Source organism: Pocillopora verrucosa, chromosome 6 (assembly GCF_036669915.1).
Source record: "Pocillopora verrucosa isolate sample1 chromosome 6, ASM3666991v2, whole genome shotgun sequence".
Classification (NCBI taxonomy): Eukaryota; Metazoa; Cnidaria; class Anthozoa; order Scleractinia; family Pocilloporidae; genus Pocillopora; species Pocillopora verrucosa.
The window spans coordinates 8,494,976-8,516,011 of NC_089317.1; the positions used below are offsets into that span (position 1 = coordinate 8,494,976).

The 21,036-nt window shown below is 36.9% G+C and overlaps 1 protein-coding gene and 1 pseudogene across 1 annotated transcript; both read left to right on the top strand.

The window, feature by feature from the left end:
- The first annotated feature begins 1,188 nt into the window (after positions 1-1,188).
- On the top strand, positions 1,189-7,973 carry LOC136281812 (somatostatin receptor type 1-like). The gene is made up of 2 exons (XM_066168834.1): positions 1,189-1,494; positions 6,635-7,973. Exon 2 carries the CDS (start codon positions 6,672-6,674, stop codon positions 7,728-7,730), a length of 1,059 nt encoding a protein of 352 aa, XP_066024931.1. The 5' UTR covers positions 1,189-1,494; positions 6,635-6,671; the 3' UTR covers positions 7,731-7,973.
- Positions 7,974-17,903: 9,930 nt separating this feature from the next.
- Positions 17,904-18,961, top strand: LOC136281842 (somatostatin receptor type 1-like; annotated as a pseudogene).
- The last annotated feature ends 2,075 nt before the right edge of the window (positions 18,962-21,036 follow it).

A 21,036-nucleotide genomic window follows, 5' to 3' on the forward strand; every position in this document is an offset into this window, starting at 1 on the left:
ACTGATTATAAGTAGCCGTATTGCTTTTATCAGTTCGGAAGCGCTGTTGTATGGAAAGGAATGAAGAAACCCAGCGTTATGGCAGCCCAAACGTAATTTATAGATGAGATTTTGAAAATCAGGGTTGAGTCAGAGGGTAGAAATGTCGTTGCAGAATTTGCAAGTTATTGTCAAATTTTCGAAATAAAGATAACCGGCTGTGAATTCTCTTGTGTTTTTACCTTTTTAAGACTATACGACGTCGATGTCAGTGAAATTTAGTTATAATTTATTATCTAGCTCAGTTTGCTCTTAAAATTAAATACAGCGGCAAAGCTTTATTTGGTCAGAATTAGGGACAATTTCCATTTCTATTCGATAGGTTTTAAGCCTCTGATTGATTTGAATTAATTTATATAAGTTATTTAACGTTATGAGCAACTCAGCCTTCGTTTATCGAGCAAAAAGTAAGACAAAACAAAAAGATTACAAATTAAAGGGTCGAAAATTGAGCTGAATCATTTTATTAAATACGAATGAGCATATTTGATTTTTAATTGGTCAATAAAGAAGCTAGTAAAAACATTGAAATCATCAACAATTTAGGTAAAGATTTTAGGTTTACACAGTCTTAAAAACAACATAGATATTAAGAGAGATGTTTTTCGTCTTGTCACGAGCGTGGGACAAAGAAAAAATTCTAAGTCCCCATGAGGAATAGGAGTAGGAAACAGATATTATCCGACAAATATCTGCTGCAGACGAAGGCAGTCAAAAGAAAATTTCACGTTTGTTTTTGTTTTGTTTTTGTTCCTTTAGTCTGTTTCTTCATGGGGAAAAACTCAGTTTTAGTTATCCGCGGAGAGAAATCTGACATGGAAAGGACAGGTGTATATATGAACCACTTTCAAGCCTTTTGCGCAGGCAACACGCGATTAGATATTTTACATACCTCAAGCGGTAGTCATGAAGCCGGTGGTGTCATTAGAGACACCAGAAACATTATTTATATGTTCTTTTCTCTTTAAGAATTATTGGATACTGAAATCGATAAGCTTTGTAGGGGTCACTCTTTCTGGCCAGAAGTTGGAACTGGGAAGCCTATTAAAGTTGTTCTCTTTGAAGAAGTGGATCCGAGCCAAATGTGTAGTGATAAAAATGATGGATAATTCTCTTAGGCAGAGTGCGTACAATAAAAAAACACAATGCTGATCTGAGGCAAATTACCAATGAGGATCGACATGGAAAAGACAGCGATATAAAATGAGCCAATAACAGTGAGCGAGCCAGCTGCTAATAATTCACGGTGTGCGTTATCAATTTACGGCATCGCTTGACTGTTCTATCATCGTCCGGGTTTACAATTGGATCTTATTTCTCCTACTATCTCTCGCATAGAAGATCTTTGTCTTTTCCGTTGTAGAAATAGGAATAACTAATTTCCATTAGAATTTTCCTAAAACATATCAGAAGCTAAAGACACACTTTAGAAGGCCACAGTTTGGCACCCGAAAGGTAAGAAAACAAATTCAAACACGGCACAGAAAACTCAGTATGTTACAAATTTTCTCGTCATTATCAAAGAGACGTAGAGTCACAAAATATGAGAAACAGCTTATGATTATATTATTCGGCTAAGTTTGCGCTTGGAAGGAAGTAGAACGACAAGGCTTCGTTTTGACGATAATAGTGATTCTTCTTTCAATTTTAGCAGACAGGTGTAATATCTTTAGTTGGAATTTAAACAAGTAAATTTAAAGGTGATCTATCATTAGATATAATTTCCTTTTGCTCTGCGAATATTTATTTTACCGCTCGGAACAGAAAAAATAAGAAAAAAGTAAGCAATCAAGAAATAGGCGAGCAACTCGAAAACAAAGCGAAAGCGAAAAAAGCCGAGCGAGATAAACTGAGCCGCTTTCTTTCAAAAGCCCCTTTCAAAATATTTGTTCTTCGTAGTGATCAATTAAAAAGCTAATTTGAATAATTGTTATAATCGTAGGTAAATGCATATGTATTTAATTTAAAGAAAAGGTTGTTATGCACTGATCACAGTCAGAAAGTGGTTTGCTAGATTTTAGTGGCGATTTCTTGGGAAATATGGAAGGATCGAGGGTTAAATAGATCAAGCAGACGAAGCAGTTTCTAAACGATGAGGAACCATCGTCATTAAGGTGGGATTTTGGGTAGTTTTAATTTAATTCCATCTTGAAAAGATGGCTGTATTCTCTTCCTCTTACCAAGCCTGTGGTCGAGAATGATTCAGCAAAAAAGGTTCTCAGAGGCAGATGACCACTGTTCTTCAGTTCATTAACATCTAATGAGATTTAATTGAGATGTACTAGTCACGATAGGTTGGAAGTTTTTCAAGCGGATTCTGTATTTTTGACCGCATTTTTCAAACGCCAACACGGTCACAGAGTGGTCGGCCCGGGAATATGACAGCGGAGAGGCAGGATGCTTAGCTTGTCACATACGAACTTTGTAAAGGCGCGAGGTACCGGGATCTTTTGTAATGACCCATGCTCTTGTTAAATGACATCTTTCATCATCATTTAACATCGATCTTTATTTTTTTGTTTTTGTGTTTGTTCGTCATCTCTAGCTCACGCTTCCTTCAAAGGAATCAAGTTGATACATGAGCTGGTAATTAAGTAAAAAGGACGAAAGTAGAAAAAAGAAGAACAAGAAGAAGAAAAAAGAACAATTATGTGTGTGTGTGGGGGGCAGTTATTAACCATACCTCGATGTAACGAACATTTTGGTATTTTTCCCGCAAATTCGTTCAATCGAGGTTTTCGATATAACAAATCCTCGATTTGAGGTTTGATTTCTTTTAGGGAACCCAGGTCTTTAATTTGTCCCGTGCTTGCGACAGAAAGAATTCAATATCTTCCAGACCTGCTCGACAGAAGACAAATTCTCCTGCTTCTTTTTGTATTTGAAGATATATTTGGAGCCAGTTAAAGTTTTAACTGTATTGAGGCATTTTGTTTGCAGCATTTTTCATCAACTTATGGATTTCGTTATAAGTATCGAGGCGGTGTGTTTAGACGTTATCTCTGGCTTATACCTTTGTCAAAGACGTCTTGAGTCGGTGACACCTAGCCAGAGAACTAAGCAAATTACACGAAAACCATGGAAAGCCGGATCGTATCCAGAGTGACCTAGAATTTCATGGGCACTCAGAGAATTTCTGCAAGAGGTGAAAAATGGGAAGAATTCGAAATAGATTTTAGCCTCCTTCAATCTCAAGGAGGTAAGTTTCAACTTTCAAACCGGTGATTGCGCGACAAAGTGATCCGATCTACTTACCATGGAAGATAAAGGAGTCAGCTGAAAAAATAAAAAAACATTCCAAGGTACTATGGAATCCATAATGAGGAAGACAAGAGGAACTTACACTGTAGCTGTTCAAGGCGCATTGAAGGTTATTTTGGGCAACGATCGAATGAATGCTATGGCATTGACAGTAGTGCTACAATGTAAATTAAGGGGGAAAGACTTATCTCGGGAACACGCGAGCGTCAACAGCGTCAGGAAGAAAGCAAAGTACTACAACTAAAAGCTGAAGGAACGAACTATGGACCAGAAAATACTTCGTAACTCTTTTCCATCAAAGTATATGCATACCAGGAGACGTCAAAGTTCGCAATTTGCAATAGCTTACTAAAATAGTAAGGCTGGTCGAATTCAACATTTTTGCCTTTAGTTGTTTTATCCTTAATACAGAATCGGAAAGTGAAATGTTAAGTAAAATCCGACCGAATTGTGGCTCATAAAGCGCACAAGTTATCTCATATGACTATTAGTAAACAAACTGTTCAAGGCGTGAGTTTTATGCCGGAATGAACGACAGCCTAATACTCGGGAACATGGTGATTGCTCAGGATGACAGCGCCGTAAAACTCAGGTGCTGTGAATGATGTGGCCCAACACTCGACGCATTGGATACCAGAGCAAGCTCTTGTTGTTTATATAAAGGGCGGCGATGTTTCTTCTGAGGCTTGTTTCACTGCGATGACGGGAGATTGCTGTGATGAGCAAACCACGATGGACCATAGTATGACCAGCGTCGCTCTGACTCTTCGTAATTTAATGAATTTTAAACAGTTATACTATAATAATGAGTTTGACTATATTTTTCATCATTCATGTTTTGTTTCTGTTTATCACCAAACTATATCTACTATAGGTATGTTAGCTGTATTTGTGTTTTATTACCGTACGTATACTTATTGATCTAATTGAGCGCGAAAACTTTCAAAACTCGGACAGTCCATTTCTTTTTCTCTTTGGTGATTTTCGTCTTTGCTCAAGCTATGATAACGTCTGTCAAGGCGCTTGGCATGTTCACAAACCTTTGCTTGGTTCTTCCATTGCTACTTGGCAGCCCTCTTGGAAAAAAAAACTAGAGAGGAATTCGGAAAATGGTCAGACATTGTGCAAATCGGCAGAGGACGTGATAGCTTTAGCCCAGCTCCGTGTTTTGCAACCTGATAACGCACTCGTTACACCGATGATAGCGCGAGTTATATTCGAAATTTATTATGATATAAAACGGGGAGGTAGTTACAAAATGTTTCATTATTACAAGATCCCGCAGAGCAACGACACGGTATCACATTTAAGACTTCATCCAAATAAGATTTTAAAACAATGAAGGTCAAAATGAAACTCTCGTGGGAAAAATACACACAATCTTTGAATACAGCGGTGGTTTACGACAGATTCGAACCACTGACGACTGAATAATGAAGACTCACTGAGAGAGAACCAAAAACGCAGCAATCCCACGAAAGTGACTCGCTACATATCCAGTCAATCTTCGCGTTATCATTCTAAAATATTGCCCGGTATATTGGGATATAAAATAGATTCTACGTTATTGAAGCTTTCAACAGGAACCTTTATCATTACTGGTATATTATTGTATGTGTGTAGACGTATTTGAGCTCCACTTGTGCCTTGACATAAAGAGCTCAAAAAGTGCTTTAGCAGGCAAGAACTCGGCAAAACGTAAGTTAACTTTCAATTTTCAAATATTCCAAACGTATCCTTTTTTACTGAGCTCAAAATTTACCATTTTTTCATATTTTATATAAACGCACAAAGCTTCGAACAGCTTGTAGCTGGCACACCTGCCATATGAAGCTAGTGTGGCCTACCATTCATATGTGTTTTTTGGATGCTTAATGGTAGAGCATCGGTGCGCATAATTTGCCGATAATTTTAGGTTCGATTCACCATAAGCACTCATAAGTTTTTGTTTTCCCTAGCTTCGCGACAGATCGAAAAATATATTTCCTTGATTCGAAGTTTGTTTTAATTTGTATTTAAAAGCCAATTTCGTGCTTTGTTTTCATAGAAGAATAAATTAAGGATTGACAGTATGACTTGAAATACGGCAAAGAGAAATCAATAATTAATAACGCATCGCCATGCACCATAACAAAATAAAGAGACAAGAAATAAAGAAGAGAAATCGAGAACAAGAAAAAAACTTCTGCTGCAACTGTTTGTTTTAAATACGCATGTAAAATTTTTTTCAGGTCCTACTTACAACTACTAGTTTCAGTAGTGTTCTTAGCTGCGAGGATCTTCTAATTTCATCTTTCCACCGCAGTGCAAATATGTGAATTTTCATATATCTAAATCTTCATTCACTCGGATGTTTATTTGTACCCAATTCATTGAACAGCTCCCAGTTGGCTTGTTAGCTCAATTGGTAGAGCGCTGCACCGGTATCGCAGAGGTCATGGGTTCAAATCCCGTACGGGCCTGAAATTTTTTTCAGGTCCTACTTACAACTACTAGTTTCAGTAGTGTTCTTAGCTGCGAGGATCTTCTAATTTCATCTTTCCACCGCAGTGCAAATATGTGAATTTTCATATATCTAAATCTTCATTCACTCGGATGTTTATTTGTACCCAATTCATTGACCAGCTCCCAGTTGGCTTGTTAGCTCAATTGGTAGAGCGCTGCACCGGTATCGCAGAGGTCATGGGTTCAAATCCCGTACGGGCCTGAAATTTTTTTCAGGTCCTACTTACAACTACTAGTTTCAGTAGTGTTCTTAGCTGCGAGGATCTTCTAATTTCATCTTTCCACCGCAGTGCAAATATGTGAATTTTCATATATCTAAATCTTCACGCATGTACATGTTTGCTTTTCATATTTAACGATTAAAAAAAACCTGACAATCAATTATTGCGTATTTTGTTTACAGTTCGTTTTTCTAGCAAAGAAGTTTAAAAAGAGATATGTAAACGAGTGCGATAGATTGCTGTCTTATGAAAAATATACCGAAGAAAACTATCGCTTGTGGGTGTTATCGTGCAAAAGAAATCAATCACCTTTCGCTGGCCTCTATAAAGAAGCCTTCAAACATGTCAAATATAGCAGGTTTCTCTACCTCCTGAAAACCGTAAAAGCATGAACATTTTGACCTCAATATCAATATTTCAATTTACCAAATCAATTTGAAATCTTTTATTGATCTCACTTACTAAATTCCCACCGACATTTACTGAAATTTTCTTTCATTCTCAGTTTTTGTATTCCAAATAATCTGAGTCACTCGATACTTGTATAATGCGTAATCATATACCTTTGGTTAGCATCGTTTCATTTTTACACCTTTGTTCTCTTTCAGTGTTTTCGTCATCCCATGTTGTTCATCGTAATTAATCATGAATGACAGCAATGCATCCTCAAAGTTTCCTCAACAACATTCCGACTTTGGACTCAAGACCTTGAGCAAACTGCTTCCAGTTTCCATAGTAATAGTTCTGGCTAATGGACTCGTGTTTGTCTTGTTTTACCGATGTCGTCGACTTCGCACTTCTTCTAACTACGTGCTTCTCAGTTTGGCAATTTGTGACTTCAGTATTGGCGCTATCGCTATTCCATACTTCATTGTTTATAGTTTTGGCATTTTGCCGCCACAAATGAATGATGGGGTTTACGCCTCGCATACATTACTAGCTATTTCAGGTGCTTATCACATACTCTTTATTACTGGACTCAAGTACATGGCAACTGTCAGTCCACTAAAACACCACGTGGTGACCAAGAGCTTGGTTTTGAAAATTGTGCTCGGCGTTTGGATCACTTCTACTGTTTTTGCCATCATTCCTGTCATTTTGCATATTGCCGAAGCATCTGCACGTTGGGAAGTTATTCATACTGCAGTTTTCGTTGTTATGGTATTCCTTTTCCCGTACATATTTATGATTTATGCATACATAGCCATGTTCAGTGCAATTACTAAAAGGCAGCGACCATCGTTGATTCTGAATAAAAACTCGCGGGAGCAGAAGAAAAAAAAAAGTGACAGGAAGTGTATCTTGGTTTTCGCAGCCATGGCGTCCATATTTGCCTGCTGTTGGTTCCCTTATTTTATCGTCATGCTATTAGTCAATATAAGACTAAAAGTTCTATTTAGTGTCTTTGAAGCTGTTGTGGTCATTCGATATATCACATCTTTGGCCAACCCTCTTCTCTACACGTTTTTCAAACGCGACTTCTGGTCCGCCTTTCAAAATCTGTTGCAAAACAAGGAAAAGGTCAGTTCTACTTCTCAAAAAAGTCAAACAGGGTCTCTTAGTCTCACGAGCCGACTAAGATCCAGATCAAGCGTCAACAGCAGAAGGTTAACGACGCTCGAAGGAGAAGGACAAGAACCGAGAATGATTCCCAATAGCAACGTGACCTTTGGGGAAGAGACATTTCTTGCAAGCCGTGTTTAACTGCTTGCAGGTGATGGACACTCCACTGGGAAAGGTTTTTTTTTGCCTAAGAAAACAGCACAAAGTCATAGATAAGTTGGACTGAACACTCCGCGGGTATTGGATTGAGTTTAGCTCATTAAACCAATCACATTGCAAAAATAGGACCGGCGTAGCACCTCAAAAGCACGTACAATTTATTTACCAGTGATAGAGCATTCTTTTGACATTACTTTTTTTGTTTGGTATATTATTATTTTCTTTAAGTGATACAGAATTTACTGAAGTATTGCACCACAACTCAAAAGCATTTTATTAATAGGTATAGGTTCGCTAATTTTAGTCTTTTACATGTTTTGTGAAAAGTTATAGTAATCGTTTGAAATTAGATTTAAAATAGGTATTCTTATGCTGGTGAGTTTTGAACTGTTTTCATGGGTGGTAAAGAATTTGACGATTGACAGCGCCATTTTGAATCGTGTTTAACAACTTAGCCTCTTTACTGTGAGGAAATGAGTCCGACCCTGCATTTTCCCGTCTCTTAGCGATTTGTTTGAATAATTAGGAAATGGAAACTCAATACAAAGAATGGTTTTTGACGATTACTAGAGCAGGGTCTATTTGTGAGCTGACGTTTTGATTTTTTTTTTTCGGCCAATTTTTTAAAAATAGCGGCGTCGAGTTTTAGGCATTTTTGAGCGCACAATTCTTTTCCAAAGCTCAAGTTTTTCTTTAGAAACCTAATACGCGGTGAGTGGTAGATTTTTCCACTGTGAACAAAAGGAGCGGAAAAATATGGTCTTTCTAATTCACCTTTTTTTTTGCTCTTTTTTTTATGATGAGTAGTGTGCAACTAATAATTTTATTTTCCAACTGCATAAAGTAGAGTACATATAACGCGCGATTAGATTATAAATATTCCGCGATATTATACGGTTACTTGGACAATTAGTTATTTTGTACTGTTTAAAAAAAAAACTGTTTGATAAGTTTGGTAGACTTGCCTTCTCTGGTGCCGTATTTAACAGCTGTAAGTGTCGTCGGCATGTGATTGAGTCGGACGATGAAAATGAGATGTAGTTTTGGAAATTCTCTTTTTGTAGGCTTAGAGCTCATACATGTCTTTGAGAGTTTGTCTCCTGGTAGATTCAAAGCTTTATTGCTATTGGATAATTGGACCTTTACGAACACTTTTCTTCTTGCAGTACTTTCAGATGTGCACGAGTTGAGAACAACGATCGAAAATAAAATTCAACTTTGAATCGTTTTGAAACCCTTTGTGACAAGTTGACGTCTCATGGGCCAATCCGACGCGAGCATTAGGTAAGACCTGTCACAAACCGCTCCTTTGTTTGTTTCGCTTTTCCCGCCTTATGAGAATTGCATAAAAATTAAAGCAGTTGGATAATAAATATCTTATGAGACGTTTTGGTGCGCAGTATCACTGAGTATTTTAGTATTTTTTTTGTATTTTGACTCGCCCTGCGGAATAGTAAAAAAGAAGCACAACTCGTGAAATTACTCAGCGATACTACACACAAATACGTCTAAAAATATATATTTATTCTTGAATAATCTTACTGAAACGAAAGCAAAGTTCCTGGACAGTTAGTCGGGATACCAGAGCTGTCTGGATTTTAAAAGCTTGTGATTAAAAGATTTACTATGAGATTTGTATGAATTACTTATAACCAGTTTACGTAGCATGCTTTATATGTATTGGGTAATTGGACCTAATTGTGATTAAAAGATTTACTATGAGATTTGTATGAATTACTTATAACCAGTTTACGTAGCATGCCTTATATGTGGTTAAGAATATATAAGCCATTCTTCATGCCTTATATGTATTGGATAATTGGACCTTTGTAAAGTATATCGAATTTATTGTAGGTATGATTAACACAGAGAACTGCAAAGCTGTTTAAAAAGCACTTTCTGTTGTTTAATTTTCTACAACTCGAAATTCATCACTTTTTAATTCCTGAGGCGAAAATCGAGAGCATTCTTTAAACGTCATAAAGGATAACACGTATTTGCACATTTCAAAGTTAAATTATCTCAGATGTTTATGGTTTTGGATGCAGATGATCCGCACACGATAAGCTCCGATCCTTACATGTCTTTCTAGCAGGGAAATAGCAACCACTTTTCAAGCCTTAATTCAGGACAACGTGTTTATTGCATAATTTCGAGACATGGACCCTTTTTTTAACCCTTCTTTTTTTTGTTCATTGGAATATTCATGTTCTCCTAGAGCGTAAAGGTGGTCTTACAGGCAAAAAAATGGCAGTGAAAAGTATCGCTAAAAAAATTGGAGTTCAAACGTTAATTCAGAAACAGCGTTAGTCCGATGACAGGTAATGTGTTTTCTCAAACTACAGAGGATCTTTCACTTGATCTGAAGGCCTTTTGACAAAGAGAAAATTAATTTATATTTAATTCCAACGGATTTTATATCTAAATTCAAATCTTGAATCGATTCAAATAAAGTACCACATTTTCTTGAGAAACTTACCCCACTTATTGTTTTGCAATGCTCAAGGGCATGCATGCAAGTTAACTCCAGTTGATTAAAAGGTCGCGTGTCGTTACTCTCGAAGAAACCTATAGTAGGTTGGAATCTTTCAAGAAAGTAAAGAGTGGATTGACCCCCCCCCCATATATCTCCTACTGAAATTTTCCCGTTCCTGGGCCAGCCAGGATTCTAAAGAGGGTGCAGGGGGCATAAATTTTCCGTATGGAAGCTCCTTGCCAATATTTAGGTAAAAGAACGTTTCAAAATAGTTGAAAATCTCAATTTTACAATTTCCACCTGATTCTTGTGGGTTTCAACTGAGTTGATATTGTGCATTGGCCACCGTAAAGAGTTTCAAAGCTGACGTTTCGAGCGTTCGCTCCAAGTCAGAGCTAATGACGAAGGGCTCACGCTCGAAACCTCAGCTTTGAAACTCTTCACGGTGGCTAATTTTCATGATAAATTCAGTTGATAATAACCAAATTTTCTTGATATGCTCCCCTAGTGACGCAGCACCACAGTTTCTTTAGAAACTTATCCCCTTTTTGCAATTTTTTTCTTTTTTTGTTTGTTTGTTTGTTTTTGGCCAAAACAAACGGTACATCGGCTTGAGCGAACAAAATCCTACCAAATCTGACATTGTAACTTGTATTCCAAGAATGAAGCTACCCTTATTCCCAAGAGAAATCGAACGAGCAAGATCTAATAACGAAGATTAATAATTTCTTAGCAAACGAACCGAACAGTGAGCGACCCAACTTTACCGACGGATTGAGACCGACCAATCACGACCGACCAACACCAGTAGAGTCTCCTAGCCAATAACATTGACGGAAAACTGACCAATCGGTTTTTACGAAGGGGACTTAGAACGTTCGACTGACAACAACTATTCAATTGACTCTGATGATGACTTTGGCTAAGGTTGTCAAAACGTTAGTCACCACTACCAACAACAGTCCTTCTCAGGAGTGCACACACCCGGACGATCAAACTACTCTATTACATGTTACTCCCGGGTTGAAACCATTTACTGTAATAATTTCCGAAAAAAGAGTCAAAAAATTGTTCAAAGCAATTGACGTTTCCTGCATCAACTGAACTCTGTAAGCCCAAAAAGATTTGACGCAAACAATGAGAACCTGCACGGGAACCATTTAGCCTTCAAATATTTTGCTGCTGTCTCACTCACCTAGCTACAATGAAAACGAAACCAACTCTGGTGACAATAAGAGAGTAAGTTTAATAGTCGTGTGGAATTTTTTCGCGAGAAAAACGAAACTTTGTATCTCACTTTTACCCAGATATTTCACAAAGGAAAAATGGTATCGATTAACATTTGATAGATGGGAGAGTTTTTAAGGGCTAGAAGCTTGAGGCATTTTCTAAGAAATAGAGCGTGTGAGCTCTTTGAATATTGAAATCCTGAGCTGAAAAAAAAAATTTCCCGTGTAAAAATGTCAGTAGGCTTGCAATGACATAGAATGTTTGTTGATTCCAAATTTCAACAATAATAATTATATTAGCGATAATAATAACTTGCAATGTCTTTGTTTCCTAACTCCGCTCTGATAAGGTAACAAGCTACAGAGCAACATTCCGTATGGAGGAAGAGACACAAAACTGAGGCTCGACTAAAACAAAAACCAGTACACGCTTCACCGCTTGTACTACAGGCCCCAGTTGTTCAAGGGTTAGAGAACGCTATCCACCGGATAAATCGCTACCTGGTGGATAGCGCAATACGTTTTTCTAACATTTATCCTCTGGATAGTAATTTATCCGTTATGTAGCGTTATTCACTCTTTGAACAACTGGGCTCAGATCTATAACTACTACTAGTAAACATCTCGAGAACCGAAGGTATTCTCAGCGATGACGATCTCTGGTAGCTTTTCTTAAAAAAATTTGTGACCATGAAAAGGGATTAACAAACATTATGTTTCTGGACCTAGCACCTGAGTGTCCCTATTTCTAAAGAGGCGGTGTTGTTTTCCCACCACCCCCATTAGATCGTAAAAGTAGAAATAGGAAAAAGAGACGATAGGGATATCCTCCTCATCCCTGTTAGGCAAAACGATCTCACCAGTTTCGTTTGCTGAGGATCTCGGGGTATACACTGATCAATATCTTACCTATGAGATACATATCACTAAAATAGCCTCTAGTTGTATGAAGTAGTTAGTAAAGATAAGTAGAATTAAACACCTTTTAGGTATAAAAACACTTTTATCACTAGCTTTGTTTTCTGTTTCATTGTGCTTCAGCGTGGGAGAACACATCTAAACGTAATCTACACAAACTGCAGTTGGTTCAAAAGTTTGCTATCAGAGTCGTATTAGGTTTAAGGAACTTTGACCATACCTCTCAGGAACGGAGATCTCTTAGATGTTAAGATGTTACGGAGAAGGTTTTACCAAATGACTTTGTTTGAGCATTCAGATGTGTAAATGGTTAAACGTACAGCAGTTCACAACAAGAACATAATGGGATGCAACAATTTCGTTTCTTTTTAAATTAGTAATTAGTTGGAATCTTAAGAAAGCTCAAGCAAAAGCCATCATTAATTTTTGTTTACTTGGAGACGATCTTATTTTTACTGGCAAGTTGCGAATTCACATTGTTTCCGCTGCTTCCGTAAGCATCGCTCCTTTACCTTGTTTATACTCTGCGAATTCATATTCGAATTGTAATGAAAAATGCACTTGAAGGAAACTTAAGCGAGCAAAAAATAAAATGATTTTAGTATATGAGGTGCGAACCTTATCAATTCAGAACTTTGGTCGATGATGAGAAACCTTTTTTGGAGCAAATACCAAATGTGTCATTACGTACCCATAAATGTTTTCGTTGCTTTTTTTTTCTCTTCTTTTCCTCAACGAGAAAGGATGTGAAAGAAAATAAGTCAGGAGAGAGGCTGACATGGGAATAAAAATGTTCTTGTGACCTACTGTATCTACTCCACAGATTTAAGTCCAGTCCAAAATGAGATTTACTTTTGTTGCCTCGCTGCTTGTATTCATTTTAAGAGAAGAAAGTAAAGAAACCTGTCGTGGGTGGAGGAAAGAAAATGAAACAGCTGAAAGCCAGGGTAAAAGCATTGGAAGAGTGCCAACTTAACATTTAAAACTTGTAGAAAGTTGTAGAATGTTTATAATACTAACAAATCTTGATCTATCATATTCAATGTGATGGTGATGAAATACTTATCACAGAGTACTTTATCATGTAGATATTGATGAGATACAAAAATATCTCCTTTTTCCAAAAGATAACTACCGCCAACGTACTTTCAGTGAGCGTACTTTTATGTATTCACGTCTATAAGTAAAGATAAAAATGTCGTCTTGCATGGAAACGTAGTTTATCTAAACAATTGTCTTGTTCCCACGAAGGGTTTTTTTTAATTGACGAACAATGCTAGGGTTTAGTTCAACTTTTTCTACGAGAGGCAACATTCTTGGGATAAGAACCTATAAATCGCATTTTTATGTCGGAGGTTGAAGTAGCTTCGTAAACGGTGTGGTTTACATGCATACATTATATGCGTTCTGATCAACTGTGTTTATTTTGACATGTTTGTGTATTTCGGTAGTGCGACTCAAAAATTGTGTCACATTTGTCGGCTCTTCCGGTTGCGGTTTCAACTTTTCGAAAAATTTTTTGGCTACCTAATTTTTGGTTTGGGCAGTAGCGCGACCTCGGCCTTAATAAATAAACAAGGTAAGAGTGTTATGTTAGGTTTTTTTGCAAACTGTAGTGATTTATGCCAGTTAACGGCGGCGACAAGTAGGCGAACCATGTATATTTCATAGTCGCTATCAAGTAAGTTTTGCCGGACTTTGAGTTCGTTTCAAGATAGAACAACAGAAATACACCAGGAAATTTTTACAAACTTTATAACCATCCTTTTGTCTTATAAAAGCCTGAAGCTCAGTAGATTTTGTCATATCGGTCATTGTTAAAACTGTCTTTGTTTTGATGCTACTTTTCGACATAGGAAAAGTATCTCGGACAAAAATATTCACCAAAAAATAAATATTTCTTTTCCAGCTTCAATAACGACAGGGGATTAAGTCCAGATGATAAAACAAAGGATTATTTTCAAAGAATTACCGTAGGTCTTGTACATTCGTTACATGAGGTCACACAACTCGGGTAATTTCAAGGTGAAAATTTGCATATTTGAGCAGTCGAACGAAAAAAATTATTTCTCGAAAACTAAACTAATTTTTTACATAAAAACTACACCACAATTATAAGAACATATTGGGCTACAAAATATAAAAGTAGGAGTGAAAGCAAATTTGGGTGACTTGCCGCTGTTTGTTTGATGCATGCTGACATTAGCTTTTAAGAGAGATTTCGTATTTAAGTAGCAAAGATCACGGACTTTCTTAAAGACACCTTTATTATATGCAGTTAGGGGTTACCGAGTTTAATTACAGAAAAAGCATTTCCAGCAAGAAGATAATCGTGAAACAAGAGTAGCCAGAAGAGAAAAACTAGAGAATAGAACAGGCTTAAACACGAGTTGAAAATGACTTCTCTTTTTAATTTTCTACGCTTATCAGAGGAGTTTGAAACGTTAGGGAAAAACGGTGGGGCAAGCAGTCATACCTGGAAACTCCAAAAGAAGCTATCAGAGAAGCTCTTACGATTCTGACGTACAGGTGAGATCAGTTGGTCCTGCACACTCCTCAATCGACCGGCGATGTCTTAACGTGAAGTAGTTTACCGTCGTTTCTTTCAATTTTGGCTCATTTTCCCAAACAGAAATTATCAGTCATGCTCAATTGAAAGTAGTTTCAACTGATGCTGACATCATAAACTTCATCCGAAGTGGAAAACATTCCTTATCTTCGAAAGTATGCTTAAAACATTAGGAACAGTAATGAAAGTCCTTAGCTACTCGAAAATACCTCATGCGTTTTTGATCGCTAGCAATCTTGGTCCCTAAATCCCCTTGAAGAAAATCATCGACAGTTAGTGCTGAAGAGTTTTATTGCATTTTTTATTATAGGGAGGGGCTGGAAAATAAATTAAAAAGGCTCCACTTTTAGGCTTGGCCAAATATATATATGTATATTATGTTAAATGTTCACGCAACGCTTTCATCAACACAACAACGCCTGGGGGATAAGTTTCCATATAAGTTGGTTCGGCCTATTGGCTGATACATATGAACCGGAATTGGCTGAACCTATCAGAAAACCAGAAATGTAATATCCAAAACCGATAATTCAATAATAGTTATTCAGCTTAGCTTGCCATAAGTGTAAAATAAAGTGGCGAAGCTGTATTTGGTCAAAACTAGCTACGGTTTCCACTCACATTAGACAGATTTTAATCTGTGATTGACCTGAATTAATTGTTTTAAGTGGTATATCTTGGTGAAAACCTCTGCCTTGTGCTTCTGCTCTGCGAACATTTATTTTACCGAACAACAGAATGAAAATAATTGAAAATTGTATATTTCATGTATTTCATTATGCATATTTCTTGGAATTGATCAATTTAGAAAAAAATAACAACACCTCATAGCCAAATTAGGTAAATAGTTCTGTATTTGTTTGAATAAAGAGTCTTACAGTTCTATTAATATGGTATATTTCTTCACATATCCGCTAAACACGACGACAGTCAAAAATATTTTTCCTTGTTTTTGCCCATGAATCATTCAGCTTGTTTCTTCCGCGGTGTGGAACTTGAAATAGGTAGGACAGGAGAGGTGAGAGTTTATATGTGTATCACATAATTTTATTGAGAGGTTTGAAACACTTGCAATTGTCTTGCATAGGCAACACTTTAGGAGTTCTTGGATACTGACACCGAAGAGGTTTTGTAGGGGTCACTCCGGTCTGGCCAAAAATTGAAACTCAAAAGCCTTCCTAAGTTATTCTCTTTGAAGTATGGATCCGCGCCAAATATGTAGATGATACCTGCATTGATGCAGTTTTATCTCGATTTAGAGTTTGAGTCAGAGAACGAAAAGGTGCATTCATCATTGACGTTTAAAGGATATTTTAACTACAAAATGAAAAGAATGGTTGATCCGTATTGGCAGCAACGCGAAGCATGTAATGCGTACAACCAAAAAGCCCAATAAACAGGTGATAACAACGCGCGCTATATACGAAGTTTATTAAAATTTTGCATATAACAAAACATTTTATTGTAACCGATAGGTTTTGTAATAACGGTTGCGGCATTTTGTAATAACTTGCGTAATAGGTTTTGAAATGACAAGGGAAGTGTTTCGTCGTTATCTCTAGCACACGCCTCTTTCAAAGAAGTCACATGAATAAATAAGAATGTAACTAAGGAAAACTATTCGAAAGCTATGGACGGTATGAACCAGGGCCCAGAATCTCGTGAGTAAGTAAGACATCTTTGCAAGAGGTATCACAAAATACCTCAGAGCAACGACATTGGAGGTTGAAGGAGTCACTCACCCAAGACCCCACCCAAATAGCATTAACAATGAAAGTTAAATTAAAATTCTCGAGTTAAGAATGCATACAATCAAAACGCACAGTTGGTGGTCCAACCGCTGCATATTTCTTCAATCTTTGCTTTATCATCCTTGCCCTGTAAATCCGGATATAAAACTAATTCTGTATAACCGGAAACTTTTCATCGAAGCCTTTACTTTTTTACTAAGCTCAAAATTTGCCATTTTTCCTACTCCATATAGCCACAAAAAGATTTTAAGAGCACTGATCCTTAAAGTATGAGCTGGGACGCCAAGTCATTCATGAACGCAGCAATAACCTCGCACAACATAGAGTTTTTTGAAGCTCAGTAGTGGAGCATCTGAGTTTTGATCCATCATGGGAACCCAGAATTTTCTCTTTATTCTAAGCTCGTGAAAGAAGTACCAAAAAATTAATATTCTCTTCAAAACCAACTTTCATTGCCACTGAATGCCGATTTCGTGCTTTGTTTTTAAAGAAGACTAAAGTCAAGATGGGAAGAGTGATTTGAGATAAAACAAAGAAACATTAATGATTTGAATTTCAGCGCCCTGAAATAGATGTAGCGGTACTGACACGAGGAAACATCCAATGAGTTGTTATTCGCCAGAGCTTGTACTTAGAACCGAACACATTGATAGAGCTACATTTTCTCGGAACTAGCGACAGTTCTCATTTTCATAAGAAAAGGATTGTTTCACTGCTCAGTTCGAAAGGTGTGCGTGTGTGTATTTTACCGCTGGAAAAACAAAACTAAACCAAACAGAACAAAGAAAGAGAAATACAGATGAGAAATACGAGAAAAAGAACAAAGCCTTTTTGATACGCATATACATGTTCGTTTTTCATATTTGATCATAAAAGAAAGGACTAAAATAGTTAAAAATCTTTTAAAACCAAAGTACTGTTGTATTCAGCCTTCGAAAAAAGGCATCACAGTAAACGCAGTAATCGCTATTTTGAGTTAAATCATGAATTGATCACATTGATCTCGCCTACCCAAATTTCCATGGACTTCTACCGGTTTTTTCTCAATCTGAGTAATGTAATGATATGCGTTTATTTGCACTCCAGACAATCTGATTCCCTATTTATTCACATGATGCGAAATCATCTACCCTCCGTTAACATTGTTTCATTTTTATACTTTTGCTCTCTTTCAGTGTTTTCGTCAACCCTCGTTGTTCATCATAATTAATCATGAACGACAGCAATGCAACCTCAAAGTTTCCTAACAACACTCCGACGATGGACTAAAGACCTTGACCAAACCTCTTCCAATTGCCATAGCAATATTTCTGGCTAATGGACTCGTGTTGGTCTTGTTTTACCGATGTAGTCGTCTTCGCACCTCTTCTAACTATGCGCTTCTCAGCCTGGCAATTTGTGACTTCAGTACTGGCGTTATTGCTATTCCATACTTCATTGTTTATAATTTTGGCATTTTGCCGTCACAATTAAGTATTGGGGTACACATCTCGCATACATTACTAGCTGCATCAGGTGCTTATCACATACTCTTTATTACTGGGCTCAAGTACATGGCAACGGTCAGTCCACTGAAACACTATTTGGTGACTAAGAGCTTGGTTTTGAAAATTGTGCTCGGCGTTTGAATCACTTCGACTGCTTTTGCTATCATTCCTTTTGTTCTGTATGATGCTGAGGTATCTTCGCGTTGGGACGTTATTTATACTGCAGTTTGCTTCGTTGCAGTTTCCCTTTTCCCGTACATATTTATGATTTATGCATACATGGCCATGTTCAGTGCAATTACTAAAAGGCAGCGACCACCTTTGATTCAGAATAAGAACTCACGGGAACAGAAGAAAAGCGAAAGTGACAGGAAGTGTATCTTGGTTTTCGCAGCCATGGCGATCATATTTGCCTGCTGTTGCTTCCCTTATTTTATCGTCATGCTATTATTCCAAATAGGATTAAAAGATTTGCTTAGCGTCATTGAAGCTTTTGTGGTCATTCGATATATCACATCTTTCGCCAACCCTCTTCTCAACACGTTTTTCAAACGCGACTTCTGGTCCGCCTTTCAGAATCTGTTGCAAAAGAAGGAAAACGTCCGTTCTTCTTCTCAAAAAGGTCAAACGGGGTCTCTTAATCTCACGAGCCGATTAAGATCCAGATCAAGCATCAACAACAGAAGGTTGACGACTCTCGAAGAAGAAGGACAAGAACCAAGAATGATTCGCGATAGGAACATGACCTTTAGTGACGAGACATTCCATACAAGTTGTGTTTAACTGCTTGCAGGGAATAAAAGAAGAACGCAGAATTGGTACCTTATTTGTGAGTCAAGGGTTACTGCTGAATCGCCATTAAGAGCAGTTGTGTGGTTGAACTTATGCATGACTTCCATGTATAATACACGCGCGAGACGGTTTGTTAGTCTCCATTTATACTCAAGAGTAGAGAGAGGCATTGTAAAAGGTTTTTCGCCCAGAAACACAGCACAAACGAATAAAAAAGCTGGACTGAGTCGTTTGAATATATTTAAGTTTATTAGGCCAATCACATTGAAGAGATGACATTGTCGCGGTGAAAACAAGCTTCATCAATAGCAAGCACAAAATTTTTATCATTTATTTTGTGTAATATCTTATCAAGCGATTAATAATTCGATGAAGTATTGACGCTGCTATTGTGGCTTCAGATACATATGGTGTTTGCTGATTCAAGTACCTTACGACGTGTGTCAAAATGAACGTGTTAAAATTAAACATTTAGAATATTTGTAATTTGTCGTTACCACGTATAGAAAGTGTATGCTATGAAAAATGGTTAAATTTTAAGCTCTATAGAGCCCTTTTCGATAAAAAAATTGTTAAAACAAAACCAAAGCGTTCCAGATTACCCTCGATGGTCAATTAAAACTTTTTTAGAAACACTCTCCTCTTATATAGAGCTCTTCAAAGCGAGGTCGCGTTTAAATTTGCTGCTTTATTGATTATCGCCATTAAGAGCAGTTGTGTGGTTGAACTTATACATGACTTTCATGTATAATACACGCGCGAGATGGTTTGTTAGTCTCCATTTATACTCAATGGGAAATGTGTCAACTTAACCACTAGCAATTCTAGCCAACATATTTGATTGACGGAAGTCTAGGAAATGCAACAGGAAGTTCTAAGCCATATTTTCAGGGTACAACGACAATTTTATCTAGGATGGAAGATGCCCATGGTTTGAATAGGTAAGTAATTTTTTCAATTTTATAATGAATAAAAATTTTATAATGAATAAAAAGAATAAAATTTTTATAGTAAATAAAAACGATAGTTTAAGACATATGATTCATTTTTAGTTTTTCGACACATTGATACAAAAAGTGAATTCCAAATTTGAGAGTTCATAAGAAAATTTACCTTTTCACTTACGGTTCCAAAGATTGCAGGTACAATAATTTACATAGGTGAGATCAATGCTAAGATTACTAAGAAAGATTTGGTAAATACATTAAAGATTTTCAGTTCATTTTCAATTCATTTTCAATTTTTGCTGGATACTTCATTGGTATTGTAAAAAAAAAAAAGGTAACAGTTCCTTTTTTTCCCCATGCATATGGACATCACAGGTTGCAAAAAGGGAACTCAGTTTTTTCTGTGAGCTTGTACAAGCATGAATATTATAGCATTTTGTTTCTGAAATGGCTTGAGCAAGAAGCTCATCTTTTTGATTCCGGCGGAAACTTTCTCGGCCAACGGCAAAGCAATATTTACATATATAAAAGGAACTTTCTTATCTTAGTGGGAAAACGAGACGAATGTCTTTATACGGGAGCATTGATAAGACAAAGTTTCTTGTTGCTACCAAAACTTTTGGATTAGGTTAAGTTCACTTTCAGTCTTTGGAGGTTTCCAGTTTTTGATATTCCATAAAACACATTCATTACAAGTACGATTATTTCAAACTTTCTGGCTTTTTCAAATGCTTTCACTAGTCTTTTTGGTGACTTTGGTGTCTTATTAGCCAACTAGTTTAGTTTGAAGAAGTGAAATTAGCAGTGATTTTTAAAAAGACAGGTTTGCACACGCGTCGCTTCACTGTAATGGTTTTTGAGAAAGCGTTCTCTTTCTGATGAAGAATTTTGTTATGAGATAAAGTTATAAAGGCGCTAAGGACATTTGTGGGATATTACTCAGAAACCTTCATTATTCACACTTTTAACCATTAATAGTATCAACTAGTTATGCCGATCTGACTTGTAAAACCATACATAGTTTTAACCAATATGATATCGATTCAGATAGACTGTTATTATTAAACGATTTAAAAATATACTCCCGCAGGAAATTCACCACCATGATTGCAGGAAAAG